This window comes from Eschscholzia californica, unplaced genomic scaffold (assembly GCF_041429995.1).
Source record: "Eschscholzia californica isolate CP2 unplaced genomic scaffold, dmEscCali1.0.p SCAF_3, whole genome shotgun sequence".
NCBI classification, from domain to species: Eukaryota; Viridiplantae; Streptophyta; class Magnoliopsida; order Ranunculales; family Papaveraceae; genus Eschscholzia; species Eschscholzia californica.
The window spans coordinates 61,036,175-61,051,281 of record NW_028238420.1 but is presented as its reverse complement, the minus strand read 5'-3'; the positions used below and the strand labels follow the sequence as shown (position 1 = coordinate 61,051,281).

At 36.4% G+C, this 15,107-nt stretch overlaps 2 protein-coding genes across 4 annotated transcripts; one reads left to right on the top strand and one right to left on the bottom strand.

Moving 5' to 3' along the window:
- The first annotated feature begins 440 nt into the window (after positions 1–440).
- Positions 441–1,597, top strand: LOC147552795 (uncharacterized). Its single transcript, XM_086669874.1, has one exon. The coding sequence runs from the start codon at positions 563–565 to the stop codon at positions 1,469–1,471; it is 909 nt and encodes a 302-aa protein (XP_086526000.1). The 5' UTR covers positions 441–562; the 3' UTR covers positions 1,472–1,597.
- Positions 1,598–1,905: 308 nt separating this feature from the next.
- Positions 1,906–9,503, bottom strand: LOC147552794 (ABC transporter C family member 10-like). 3 transcript variants are annotated; one of them, XM_086669869.1, is made up of 12 exons: positions 8,943–9,503; positions 6,277–8,383; positions 5,856–6,176; positions 5,667–5,753; positions 4,863–5,450; positions 4,615–4,779; positions 4,072–4,366; positions 3,758–3,972; positions 3,368–3,673; positions 3,157–3,220; positions 2,838–3,077; positions 1,906–2,308 (listed from the first exon to the last, which is right to left on the bottom strand). In XM_086669869.1, exons 2-12 carry the CDS (start codon positions 8,341–8,343, stop codon positions 2,196–2,198), a joined length of 4,461 nt encoding a protein of 1,486 aa, XP_086525995.1. In that variant the 5' UTR covers positions 8,344–8,383; positions 8,943–9,503; the 3' UTR covers positions 1,906–2,195. The 3 variants fall into 3 exon arrangements, with proteins under 3 accessions (XP_086525995.1, XP_086525996.1, XP_086525994.1); XM_086669870.1 differs by lacking the exon at positions 8,943–9,503 and adding an exon at positions 8,742–8,907; XM_086669868.1 differs by having other exon boundaries at positions 3,758–4,366; positions 8,943–9,388.
- Positions 9,504–15,107: the final 5,604 nt, after the last annotated feature.

The window sequence follows — 15,107 nt, the reverse complement described above, 5'->3', positions numbered from 1 at the left end:
TAATAAAGGCACATCTATATAATCTCATTGGTTAACATGTCTGTCAATAGATTGACAATATCAAAACATTACCTGGTTTTATCTATTTTTTCATAAACCAAACCACTAACCACCTAGTGTTTTAGAACAACCTAAGACTCAGTATTCCTTCATTTTCTGGTCTGCCATTTTTTCTCTTCATTTTCATCTTCTTTCTCTTTTTATCCAATTCTTCCATCTTCTTCTATTTCTTTTCCCGATCAACTTCACGGAGAACTCGAATTCGATTCAATCTTGGGTTTCATTTGAATGAAGAACTTATTGCTTTTGTTATTGTAAATATAAGGTGATTGATTCATTCTTCCACCTTACTAACTTTTGTCTGAGTTTTATTCTAGATGTATTTTTCCATAATTCAATATCGAAATTCAAGATTCCGGGTGGGTTCTAAATTGATTTGAAGATTTGGGTGTGAGCTCAAGAACTCAAAAATCATTGAATTGTTTATCTATGTTGAAAACTTTATTAGTTTTTGATCCTCAAAATGGTATTAAAAATCATAATCAAGTTCAAGAATTGGTGAATGAATTTCATGGGGTTCAAAAGAAGATGGTTTTCTTCTTCATTAATCATCTTCTTTTTCTTTCTTTCTTCTTCATTTGGGGAGAAAAATTTGAATCTCAACAACTACTCTGCTAATTCTTTAGATGTTCTTTTTCAAAACTATGCTTTGAAATCATTATTAGATCATCCTCGTACCGGTTCTTTATACAAAGCGGTTCTACCAACAAACTTATCCGGTGTTGAAGTTTCGGTTATAAGGCTTAGAAGTGGAAGTTTTTGGATTAGAGGAGTAAATTTTAGTGTTTTTCGAATTCCTCGGAGAGTGCGAACAATTCCTTATGTGAAAAGATTAGCCTTAGTATATCAAAACTTGGGCAATTTGTCTTCTCAATACTATAATGTACCCGGATATTCTATGATTAGTCCGGTTATCGGTTTAATGGCTTATGACTCGTCTAATTTAGACATTGTTAAAGGAATGCCCAAGCTCAATCTTAGCACGACCGATGACCCAATTTCAATTGTTTTTCCATTGTTGAATGGATTGAATTCTTCGGTAAAATGTGTTAGATTCAGTGTAGGTGGATCAATGAATTTTAGTGAAATGAAATCACCAAATTTGTGTTTGACAAGAGAAGGAGGACATTTTTCGGTGGTGGTACCGACAGTGTCGCCGGAGAAAGGGAAGAATGAGAAAAATAGAATATGGATGCTTTGGGCAGTTGGGTTTGGTTTTGGGCTATTTGGGTTATTTTTGTTGGGGTTGGTTGGTTTTGGAGTGTATAAAGTTGTGAGGATGAAGAAAATAGGAGAAATGGAAAGAGAAGCTGATGAAGGTGAAGCTATTGACATAATTTGGGTTGGAAATAGTAAAATGCCTTCTGCCAAGATTATGAGAACAACACCAAAGATTGAGAATGCTCCATGACTTCCTTTTTCTCTCTTTTTTGTGGTTTCTTTCATTTTGTTTTGTTTAATTGTTGATTAATTCGGTATTAGTTTTATGTACGTGTTAATAAATTATGAATCAAATATCGAAAAAAATTCGTGCAAATTGGAATCACAAGGTGGGGTTGCCCACGGTAAAACGGGGGAAATTTTACATTTTTGCAGTAGTTATATGTAAGAAAATTTAACGAGAAACTATATGATCATCAACATTTGTACTACTTTAAGTATACTCAAACCCTTGAACAAAAAGATATATATTTACAAAATTCATGTGAAGGGTATGATTTGGGTCAATCGGATATATATTTATGACTACCTTTATTTATTTCGATGAAAGTGATAGTCTTAGCGAGTTTACCAACGACTCGACTAAACCATTGAACCCTGAAGTTCCAACAATGGGGAGCGAGGTTTCCGAGAGAATACTCATAGTTTATCACATGATAGAAAATTTTACAATTCATAAGATCTCTCTTTGTTGTAAAATATTCAAATTTTGATTCATAAATGGGCATTATCTCCATACCCACAGGCTACAACACTTTCAAATTATGAAGAAGCTTCAAGACATTTTCGATCTTCTGAATATCGGGGCAGAGTAGTTGTGGTATTTGAGAGAAGTTCCTAAGTTAGGTCCCTTTCTCCTGCATTTTGCCGACTCTTCGTGTAGGTATGAAGGTCAAATGATTTATGTGTAAGCTTCAGTGTGAATCCACGGAGTGATTGTGGGACCAATATTCCTTGACGAGCTTTGCGAACAACGATCCTTCTCTCTTCATCAATTTAATGGGTTCATCATACTCCATTAGTTTCCCTGAGAAAGAAAAAGAAATAAGAGAAATCTTCAGTGAGGTGTTTTAAGATCCTAATTCGTTATTTACACTCTCAACAACAAAAAAAAAATCGATATTTACACAATCTTGGTATTGTTGTAACATATCCCACATTGTAAGCATCAGACCATCCTTCCCTTTCCAGATAGTCGCCGAGGGAGTAAGGCCCATTTCACTTCCTGGTATCGGAGTCTTGTTTTCAAGAACAGGACAGGTTGGTCAGTCATCTACAGCGCCGAAGTTCATTTTGGTCCTGAAGCTCGGGCAGGGTGGGGGCTGACGGGCTGTATATTCCACATTGCACATACAACAATGTATCCATGTGGACGTGGTGTATAAAGCTCGGGAAACCCTGCCCTCACAAGCGAGTTTTCAAGGAGTAATGCCTAATTGGCTTCTACGGGTAGTACAAAGTCGGGTCAAGTTTAATAATATCATAATGGATCAGTAGCCGTAAAAAAAAGTTATATTTGTCCATGCTTTATGTACTAAAGGAATTATTATGCTTACCGTCGCTGAGGGCAAGCACCATGTTACAATCCATCACAGTTGGGATTCTATGTGCCACTGTGATAACGGTGCAATCTGCGAATTCCACCCTTATGGTTTTCTGTAGAATAGAGTCGGTTGCATTGTCAATTGATGCAGTGGCTTCATCAAGTACCAGTATCCGGCTTCTCCTCAATAGAGCACGACCCAAGCAAAATAACTGCCGTTGTCCCATGCTCCAGTTTGATCCATCTTCTGCAACTGTAGTATCAAGTTTACCTTAGTTATTATACGGGTTTAAAGTATAGCGAGATTCGAGAATAGGCGCTCTATCTATTACCTAGAGAATCGAGTCCGTCTCCTTTCTCTTGTACAACTTCGTGAAGTTGACATTTTTCGAGAACCTTCAAACACAAATGAAGAGTTAACTTGTTAGCAATTGCAACTAGTATAGACGATGAAACTAAGGGTTTGGTGTTTTTTTCCGTATTTTTTGTCTTTAAACATGAATTGATATTGACATCAACATAATCAGTGAGCAGAAGAAATACCTCCCATATCTCCCGGTCGGAATGTTGAGATAGAGGATCCAAATTGTATCTAACCGTCCCATTAAAGAGAGTAGGATCTTGAGGTATGATTCCTAAGCGTGATCTCAGATCATGGAGCCCGATGGTGGAGATATCAAGCCCATCTATGATTATTTTTCCTCCTACGGGCTCGACTAGACGAAACAAAGCACCTATCAAAGTTGTCTTCCCACTGCCCGTCCTGCCAACAATCCCAATCTTGTGTCCTCCTTCAAATGTGCAACTGATCCCTTGAAGAACAAGAGGAGAATCACGTCTATAACTGATCTGTTTCACATCAATTTCGTTAATATACTAATCTTCATCAACCATAATGTTTGCTAACTTTTAACATATATCAATTGATTTTACCTTTAGATCATGGATTTCCACTTTACCGACAGTGGGCCAATTCGGTAAGGGTCGGTTCTCTTCTATGACTTCTGGGGCTTCACTAGGAACATGCATGTACTGACTTACCCTTTCTACAGAAATAATGTAATTTGCGATTGTGCATTGGTTTTGAATCGAGAAACAGAGGGACATGTTCAGTGAAAGCCCATAAGATAACGCCATTCCAACAAATCCTGTCGTTTTAAGAACGAGAGTCAAATTGTTCATTAGTATTCCTAGACGATTTAATATAGCACTTTTGACGGTTATATGGAAATACAAGAAACACCTACCAGCACCGAATGTTCCAGGAGGAAGCAAAACCATCACGAGCGCTGAGCAGGAAAGCACACTGGCACTTAATGTTTCTAAACGCTGAATCAACCACTCGTTTGCAGCAAAAGTATGAAAATAAGGGCTTGCATTTTTATCAATGAACTCAAGATTCTTGGCGAAGAATCTCTCTTCTTCCTCAAAAGCTCTGATAGTCATTGCTCCTGCAATGGATTCCGAAAGATGGTTTGCTATCATAGACTTGGTTGTTCCATTGATTCGCATGAACTCTTTAGCAGAAGCGAAGTAGTATTTCTGTCAGGTAAAAAAACGTATAAACAAAGTTAGTAAGTCTAAGTACTACAAGCCATCGAGCAAAACAAACTACATAATTTCATAATCGAGTGTCGGAAAAGAATAGAAAAGTTATATAAACATAGTAATATATCATTTATCAATTGATTTGATTCAATGATGGGATAAAAATGCATCTTGATCATCTCCATTTCGATCCAAATGCTCATATGCAAAGAGAAACTTGCATGAAAATTTGTGTAAATTACCTGTAAACGTAGTGTCAAATATATCATTGGAATGGAGACAAACAAGACTTGCCAAGTAATAACAGCGAGTACCCCAAGATTAGAATACGTATTGATGGTAGCTCCGACAGCTAATACTAATCCAAATGGGACATCAAGGTCAACAATACTCAAATCAGCAGAAACCTATACAAACCATAAAAATAGAACCATTCACATAACCTCTCAAACAAAATATAAAGTTAAATCATAATTCTCGTTGATCTTACCCGACTTAGTATCCTTCCCAAAGGGGTTGAGTCATAAAAAGACATCGGTGCACGAAAAAGAGAGTTCAATAGCTGAGAAAATAACGATTTCGATGATTGAAGACCCAAGGCAACTGCTGAAAGAGATCTAACAAGTAAAAAACATGTCGACAAACATCCAAGAAGCAAGTACACTGCGATTAACCGTAATTTGGTAACATGGGGATTTTGAACATTAGCTGCCATCCAGGAGTTCTGAAGTATTTGCCCAATCACAAATGAAAGATGTGAAAAACAAGCCAAGAAGAAGAGGAAGAACCCTTTATTTTGATTCAGATAGATTAAATAAGGCTTCAAACCCGTGTCTCCGATTTCTTTTTCTTCTTGCTTAATCAGCTGAGGACCTTCTGAGTGTTTCTGTTTCCCATCACTATAACTTTTCTTAATTTCTTTAGTAGAGGTACTACTACTCTGAGAAGATGCAAGCTTTGAAAGCCTTTCGGAATCACCTATATCTTTGTGTGCATTGACGAGATCGGAAAATTCTTGACAAGTGGCCAGCAACATATTATAGGGACCTTCTCGTAGGATTTCCCCATTTGCCATCAACTGTCAGGAGAGAAGAAATTACTTCACAATATTTCATTATAGAGTCTATCTAGGCTCTAGATATATAGGAAATGGTCGAAAAAATAGTTTACTAGTTGAAAATACTTAACCATATACTCTGTGTTCTTCGGGTCATTGTTATCACTAATTAGTTTCCTAAAACTGAAAATTAGGAATCAGATAATTGCAGTTTTAAGGATTTGAATTAATACTAACCAGGACAGAATCAAATGCAGGAAGAAAGTCAACTTGGTGAGTCACAAGTAAGACTGTCTTTCCTGATAGAGCTTCCATGACATATTCCTGAACAAACCCAAGTTAGATATTGTTATAGAAACCGATAAACAAGAACAAAATTTTCTGAGTAGATTAGCTCATGAGAAAGAAACAAGAGAAGTAGATTACATTAAATAGGCTAGTAGCCGTATGGGCATCAACAGCACTAAATGGATCATCCATTAGATATATATCGGCATCCTGATAGAGTGCACGAGCAAGTTGAATACGCTGTTTCTGACCACCACTCAGATTAACTCCTCTTTCTCCTATTTCAGTAAGGTCTCCGAAAGGTAGCATCTCAAGGTCTTTTAAAAGGGAACACTTTTCCAATGTTGCTCGATATCTTTGTTTATCCATGGTTTGTCCAAACAAAATATTATCTTGTATATTTCCTGTTTGGATCCATGCCGTCTGAGAAACATATGCAATTTTCCCGTAAACTTGAATCTGTCAATGAAAGAGTAAGAATCACATTAACTATATATTATCATAAATGTAAAGTTCTTATAGCATAAAAAAAAAAAGATTCAAGTTTATAACAACTCACGGTTCCCTCCTTGTTTGGAACTTCTCCCAGAATCGCAGCTAAAAGGGTTGATTTACCTGAACCAACCTCTCCACAGATAGCCACCTTCTCACCAGGTTTAACCTCAAGGTTTATACTTCTAAGTGTAGGCTTTGACGAATTGTCTTCCCATGAAGGATTGGCCATCTTGATAAAAACGGCGGCCCTTAGTTGCTCGGCATCTGACTTCTGTCTGACATTTCCAGTCTCCAGCTCTGGTGCCTCGAGGAACTTAACAACTCGAGCTAACGCAACTTTTGCTTGAATAACTATTCCAATAACGTCAGGGATCGATCTAATCGGGTCTTGAACTAGACGTAAAGTTGCGACAAAAGTGAAAACATTACTAGCATAGAGAGGAATACCAAGGAAGTAACATGCCCCAAAAGTAGCTGTTGAAACCAATACAGGAGATGCCCAAAAGAGAAAGCCATTATAAGCTCTCCGAAGCTGCACAGCCGAGAGCCATTTATATTCTTCTTTCCTCAATCCTTCTATAACAGTCTTGAAATGATTCTCCCAGGCATATAGCTTCAATATTTTCATGTTTACAAGAGCTTCAGACATAGCTTTGAGCCTCTCGTCCTGTGTGATCATGAGCTTAGTTTGGAACTTGTGTTGTAGTTTAGCCAATGGAGTATTACATAGCACAGTTAGTACTATTACAACTAATGCCGCTAACGTTGCAAGCCCAACAGCACGAACAAGAATCACTAGAGCAAGACAAAGTTGGAAGCTTGTTGTCCATGTTTGATGAAACCAGTAAGGGAATTCACCAATTCGATATGCATCTACTGTCACGTAGTTCGTTATCTCGCCGGCAGAATGGATCAATTTCGCAGCATTTGAAAGTCTTAGTTGCTTCCTATAAATAGCCGCTGAGAGTAAAGACCGAACTTGAATCCCTAGTATTCTACTTCGGAAGTACCATTGCCTCTGAGCTAAAGATTCTAAGCATTTCGTGAAGAACAATGATATAGCTAATATATATCCCTCGTACTTAAAAGACTCATTCCCTTCGGCAACTTTAATGAAGGCATTAAGAAGCAACGGACCAGCAGAAAGAGTGACTACCTTAAGAAATGCGCAAAAACCAGTTACTAAAATCCCTTTCCAATAGCACGAAACGATTGTCCAAAAAACTGAAGGTGGACTAGATGGGTTAGTTTGCTTTTGTTTATTCAATCGCTCTGAAAATAACAAGTAACAAGTCTCAGCTCGATCTATTATTCGTAACCGAGGTATATCCTTATCCTCGAGTGTTATGTCTTTACCCCTTTTCATTAATGGATTTAACCACCAAAACGACAATCTACTGAACAATCCCGCTTTGGCAAAAGGAGTCTCACTATTACAACTATGGTCATCGGTTTTATTATATCCATTGGATTCACTATTTAAAGGTGCATAAAGAGTATTACCATTACCGATTTCTTCATTTTCCTCCGATTTATATCCCTTATAAATGCAGAATAGAAATATAATTGCTCCTGGTACACATAAAACATCTAAAACAATCTTAACCGAAGCTTTTCCGTTCTTAATGGCGATCAAAATCGACAAATAACAAATAATACCCGCAAACAAGCAGGCGATTATAGACGAAAGCTTTAAAATCCTTTCTCGAAGAATTCTTCCCCGAAAGCTAACAATTAAACCTAGAAACATCCATGTTAATCCCTGAACTACCACTACCAACCACTTCTCTAGAGGTAAAACACTTTTCCCTTTTGCCAAAGTATCTCCCAAAATCCAAACCCCTAAACCCAAGTACACTAGTCCAAGACCACCATTAAAAATGACAGACAAAAGTTGCAAATGAGAAGATCCTGGAGATCGGGTAGAAATTCGAGTCGATCTTTGTGAGGGTTTACTGATCAAGCTTAGTATGAACATAACTAACAGTAATATGTCGAAACAAACGGTGACGAAATTGGTTAGGCATGAAGAGGAAGAAAAAGTAATGAACAAAAATCTAGACCCACAAGCCTTTCCAACATTGTTAGAACAATCAGAATCTCCACAAAACACAGTCCACAAATCCCCCATTCTTGTCTTCTTCTTCTTCTTAACCTTTCAAATTCAAATTCTGTTAAAAAAAAGAACAATAAGAAGAATACTCATTATCTGATATGAACAGAGAAATAAGCAGAATCATGAATTGAGTAAATAACAGAGAGATGTGCCAACAACCCTTGGTTGGAGTGGTAAGAAGTATAATCTTCCACCTAGAGATCAAGGGTTCGAGGCACACGCTGAACAATTCCAAAAAAAAAATAACAGAGAGATAATCAAACAAAGATTTCATTGTTACTAGTGTGAGTTCTGGGAAACTAAAAACATAGAGTAATTATCATCATAAAGCAAGCTTCCATTGTAAACCTAAATCTTTTGATATCTTTAGCAGACATAGTAAACTAATGTACATTAAATGGATTAAGGACTACCCAATTGCCAGTAATTTTGATTTCAGAACAATCCAAACTTGATATTGGATAAAAATCATTAATGGGTCTCCCCCTAAATTAGCAATATTTAACCTAATTGTAATCATTTTTTGGTAATTTTTCATGGCTAGAAAATGCTATCTGTTTCTCTCTCAATAAAATGAATAAAAAAGCTGCCTACGTAACGAAATGAAACAGTACCTTGAAAACATCAGGAATTTGGCTACCCTTTCTCTCTATCTCACTTTCTCTGTCTCTGTATTTATAAATTCTTTCTCTCTCTAGACTCTAGCTTGATGCTCTATCTAATGGTGCCTGCCATAAACAGAAACTCATCAGAATCAATCCCGCTTCTTGATATTCCATGGTTCATAATCAGTTTTCACATTCGTCATGGCTCACGTAATCAACACTCACAAGAAGAATATAAGCCCTTCACATTCACACATGGTTCTATTCTATGTCCGTCTACCAATACAAATGCATGAAAATTGAAAAATGATACCATCACAAAAGTTCGAAGGTACTCCAATTTCACGTGGACGGACGAATTTTGTCTAAAATTTTCACTAATTTATTTGATCATGTAGGCATGTAGCCGTTGACATCAAGACTTTTCCGGACTCTCTCAACAACAAAAAAAAAGAAAAAAAACTTCCCCGACGAAAATGCAATATAAAATTTGGACAAATAATAATTTAGAGTTATAGAGTGTTAGATTGGGCAATCATGAATAGTAATAGAATACTCTTAATCATTGTTGACTGTAGATCTAAAGTTTACTAGTGGAGTACTATTTTAGACCAAGAGTTTGTTTTTTTTCATGAGGCTGCACATCAGCACATGTGATGAAAAAGGAAAGGAAAAATGATTTTGACTAGTCTACTTTTGCCCTACTTTTGTTTGGGTATGTTAGTTTTTTTGTGGTTTTAATAGAAATACACATTGGGTTGGTTTTTGTCTACCGATCATGTGATAAGTGACATGGGCAAGAATTTGGATCGTCAATGAAGATTTTTGGATTATTTATTATTAGATCTCCTAGTCGGTGACGATATTTTCTTTTTCACAATCAAGACTGGCCTTGAATTTCACGATTGTTCGTCTCGTTGTTTGTAATTGATATATTTGCAAATGTTGTTTTGTTTGTAAACAATAAGGGTAAGTTTTCATCAATCAACATTCTACACCTATTGAACAAAAGATAGATCGACATTTAAAACTGGGACATTCATGCATAAAATAAAATTTCAAAACTTAAAGCTTCTCATTAATTTGTTCATCTATATTTATAGGTAGCGAACTTAAAGCTTATCATTAATTTGTTCGTATATTTAAGAAGATCGAAAGAGTTAGTAGACCTCTATGTACAAGTAAATTAGAAAAGGATGACGAAACTAGAAGAGATTAAGAGTAGACTTTTCGGGCAGCATCCACCTTGGGGCTTGTGGGCGCGCACAAAAAGTAATTTTGTAATATGCCCAATAACTTTTCCCAGCATGCACTTCAGACCGACCAATTCTCTCTTTGCCTTATTTAATCCGACTGGGCACGTTTTTTATTGGAATTAATATTCAGTTCGAATATGCACACTGATTTCACAAATTCTGAACTCGGTCCATTTTTGGGAAGGCCAGCGCTTTGGGGAAAGCTAAATAGTTTCCGGGGTGTGAAGACTTGGTCAACTTTGTTTGACAATTTTATTTAGGGGAAAGCAAAATAGCTTCTCCACCTCATCTTCTCTCTCGACATCATCTTCTCCGATAGGTCGCCGGCCGGAAAATTTTCTGATTTTCCGGCCGGCGACCATGAAAAAAAAAAATTTTATTTTCACTCACTCTCTCTCTCTAGAAACTCCGGCGAAGGGGTTTCCCTTCGCCGGAGTTCCGGTCTGTTCTTCAACAGACCGGATCTGGCCTGTTCTTCAACAGACCGGAACTCCGGCGAAGGGAAACCCCTTCGCCGGAGTTTCTAGAGAGAGGGAGAGAGAGTGAGTGAAAAAAAAAAAAAAAAAATTCATGGTCGCCGGCCGGAAAATTTTCCGGCCGGCGACCTATCGGAGAAAAGAGAGAGAAGATGAGGTGGAGAGAGAAGATGAGGTGGAGGGAGGTGAGGGGGAGAGTTTTTTGTTTTGAACCATATTCCCCATAAAATATGTTTCCCCGGAAACTTTTCAAAATTTTGCATATCCCCTTTAAAATTTCACACCCCGGAAACTATTTAGCTTTCCCCAAAGCGCGGGCCTTTTGGGAAATGCTAAAATCACAAAAGATTTTGACAAAGTAAGTACCCAGCTGATGTGGCGGTTGTGGTTTGAAAGTTTGACTAAATCTAGACCGTTGAGAGATGAATATCACAACCGCCACATCAGCTGGACAATTTCTTTTGTCAAAATCCTTTGAAATTCTAGCACTTTCTTTTTTTATTTGAGCCCCAGTTTTTGTTAGACCCATCCACCAAAAAAGATGAAGAAAAGTAATAGCTAGCGAAAGAGCCCTCTACCACGGAGATTGTAGAGAAGGAAAGCGGAATGACAAGAGTCAGATCAGGGCCGTGTTTGAGCCTGTGCAGGCAGGGCACCCGCACAAGGGTCCCAAACACAAGGGGCCCACTTCTTATTTCTTGTAGAAGTCTGGTTATTATATTAAAAGATATCTAGTACATTTAAGGCAAATAACTAGCTTAGTTGGTAAGTGTAGGAGCCTTCCACACCTAACACATTTATTTATTTATTTTGGTTGGAATCTATAGAGGCCCCTAGCTATTGTGTTTGGCTCTCTGTACAAAATTCTATGTGTAATTGGGCGGGCGTCTTAAACAACTATAAGGGGAATTTTATAGTTTCTATCTTTTCTATTTTGAAAAATCAATTAGGATCTATGTTAGTCATTACAAGGGATTGATAGCATAATCAAGATATAATAAATAAATCTTTGTTGACTAGTGATTGTGAATTTTTAGACTAAGTTTTTAATAAAAAATGAAATCTTTTTCTTACGACTACTTTTTTCAAAATACAATTGTATTCATTTATGGTTTTATCCACCGACTGATAAATTATTTGACGTAATTTTGATAGAATAAATAAATCTTTGTTGACTAGTGATTGTGAGTTTTTAGACTAAATTTCCAATAAAAAATGATTCTTTTTCTTACGACTACTTTCTTCAGAATACAATTGTATTCATTTATGGTCTCATCCACTGACTGATATTATCTTACGTAATTTTTTATTGCACGAAGGGTCCACATTGAAATTTTGCACAAAGCCTCCAGATTCTCAGCCACGACCCTGAGTCAGATCAATAGAAAGTGAGGGTGGGAAAGAGCTAGATTGTCACAAAAAGAAAGATGAATATATCATAACCTAGCCCAGGAGTTGTTGAGTTACACTGGGAAAGTGTTATGAGAACACAATGTTTCTAAAAAAACCCTGCGGATAAGGGCACAATACCAAGTTCAAATTATTCTAAGCACAAATATGTTAGTAATACGTACATTACAAAAATGAAACAAAGAGGAGGGCTAAACTCACCACCTTCGACGAGAACCGCCAGTATCATCTCTCTTTCAGTTTGAACCTCTTCAAGGGTTTTCAGAGCCCTGGCCTTTGTCGGATTTTCACCCTTGGAGGAGAGATGGGTGGTAAGGGTGATGGTGATAGGTTGTTATGTTGGTAGTGGTGGTTGATGATGATGAAGATGAAAATGAGAATACAGATCAAGGGTATTATGAGGTGAGTTAGAAAAATTACGAGGCTCCTAGGAGATGTCATTGATCGGTTTTTCTTGTATGCATTGGTTTGTCTACCATTTTGTAGTAGTGGTTAGACACCCACTCTGTGATCTAAAAATATCAGGCTCGGTTCTTAGCGAAAATGGGAGTTCATAATTCATTGAGCTAGAGTTATTGACCTTATTAATCAAGATGTATGTCATTTATAAAATGACTCTTGAAGTCTATGAAAAACCATTTTGTCTTTGTTACGCGAGAGAACGTTTGGTGTGAAAATAATTTTTTTGTTGTAGAAAAGAAATTATTTTTTTTTATTACCAATTTGCTTTTTAGTGGTGGACGCACGGTAAGAAATTTGAGAGGAAGATCTGAAAGCGCCTCATGTTATTTCTATTCGCACCCCTTTTTACATATAAAAAATAATTAATTTTTTTATATGGACACCAGTTTCTAAGGGGACAACTCTCTATTATTTTCACTCAAGTCCTCTTAAAATTAGATGTATTATTTTAACACCTTCTTCTTTTCTCATAAACCCTAAGTAAGTTTGGTTTTCTTGTACTACTTCATCTTCATCATCAACCCAATATTCTAGAGAGAGAATTTTTTTGGAGAAGATTATGACATCAAACAAAGGGAAGGGGATTGTTGAATGATATTCCTAACCAGAAAGATCAGATCTAAAAACCCTAGAACCCGTTAAACTTTTAAAACCTAGAAATCAAAAATTTCAAAACCCTAGATTTTTTTACAAACAAGTAGAGTTGCTCGTGCTTCCTGGAAAATCGAGAAAATACGAGAGATCTTAATTTCTGAGTTTTTGTAAAAAAAAAAAAAACCTGACTTGCCAATTTCGTAGATTTCTTACGAAAATTTGGCAAGACATGAGGAAACTTGCCACGAAAATCTAGCATATTTTTGTAGATTTCCCACGAAATTCTGAGAATTTCTTATTCACTTCGACCTTTTGCCTTGAAATCGTTTTGTTTTCTTTCAAACTACCCAAACGAAAATACAAAATACCCAAAGGGAAGTAGTAGAAACTATAGTTCACTAAAAAACAAAGAGAAGTGGTACAAACTATAGTTTACTAAAAAATAAGGGAAGTGAAGATTGATGAGTTTTATCTTCTTCATCTAGGGTTTGATAAAAAAAACAAAAGGAAGTGGTAGAAACTATATTTTACTTTTAGTAGCAGTACAAGAATAAGAATAAGACTAAGAAGAAGGAAGGAAGAAGAAGATAACTTAGGTTTTCAATTTTGAACTATTATTTTGTTAATGGTTCACAAGTTAGTAACTGTTAGTATTTAAGACTTTATGGAGTTTTCCCCTTATTAAATCAAAGTCAACTAAGCAAACATAATTGACTCGCACCGGACTCGAAAATAGTTGTCCATATAAAAAAAACAGTTGTCCACGTATTGGCCACCAAAATAAAACAGGGTGTCTTTGATAGTCTCCAAGTTTTTTTCTTAACCCTAATTGAAGCATAAGAAGGCAATGCGCCTTTAGAGAAGATGAAGCTTTTATGGTGATGATGATTTCGTAATGTTATACCGACGATCACGAGAAGAATTTAGGTTTTAGATTGATTAATTTAGGACTTTGGGTACTTAAGGGATTTAATACATCAATATAGGGGCTGAGTGTAAATTTAGTACTCAAAATCCCCACGATGATAAGATCGGATATTCTCAAGATGTAGTACAATCTTCCGAAAAAAAATCAAGTGACTTGATAACAAATAGGAAGATCAAATCGACAAAAAGAAGAAAGAAATAATGGGTTTGAGATAAGGATTGCTACTTTTGGAGAACTTGCAAAAGTTGACGAACAAGATAGTCGGATTCTTTTGAAATGAAGAAGGAGATCAAGAATGGGTTTCTGTTTAACTTCGATAAGCTAGGAATGAGATAAAGCAAATGTATGCTTTATCATCCCCATACTAAACAACCCTTTCCAGGATGAGAAATAAGTTGTGTGGGACAAAAAAGATGTGGGCGAGAAAAGCATATGAGATAAGGAGCTGTGGTAGAGAAAAGCATATGAGAGAAGAATCAGTGAGAGAGAAGTAGGCCTGTAAACGGTAGCTTGTCAGCTCCAGCGCTGAACTAACGAATCTCGTTTTTCATGTTCTCGAAAGTGGAGTGAACTATCTTTTCGAGCCGGAAACGGGATTCACAATCGCTAGAGTGCGATGGTTCGTTCGAGCGAATGGATAGGCAACGCTCAATTACGATATTTTCGAAATTGGATATCCAATAGTTATCCGACGGATATTATAAATCAATATCCGAATCCGACAATATTAACGGATATCGGATAATACCCGATATCCGAAACTTTAACAAAATTTCAAATTTTTCTTTTAAATTTTTGACCATTAGATCTAAATAATAAATCTCAACCATACATTTTATATATTATTATGAATAAATTTACATTTTTATTATTTTTTATATTACTTATCCGATACGGATATTAATCCGATCGAATATGAGTGTATCCGTATCCGATAAGGAATATCCGATATCCAAAATTTCGAATATTTTTTTAAAATTCTAATACGGATGCAGATCAGATGTCGAATATTCAGATATCCGTTGAGAGGCTTAGAGAGAAGTGAGAA

Bases quoted from the DNA above. Each gene is read 5' to 3' on its own strand.
- LOC147552794 (XM_086669868.1), bottom strand. From the start codon at position 8,343: ATGGGGGATTTGTGGACTGTGTTTTGTGGAGATTCTGATTGTTCTAAC. The intron at 4,367-4,614 runs GTAATTTACACA...TTTACCTGACAG, and splicing joins ATTTGACACTACGTTTACAG to AAATACTACTTCGCTTCTGC. The intron at 2,309-2,837 runs GTAAGCATAATA...TTTCTTTCTCAG, and splicing joins GGTGCTTGCCCTCAGCGACG to GGAAACTAATGGAGTATGAT.
- LOC147552795 (XM_086669874.1), top strand. From the start codon at position 563: ATGAATTTCATGGGGTTCAAAAGAAGATGGTTTTCTTCTTCATTAATC.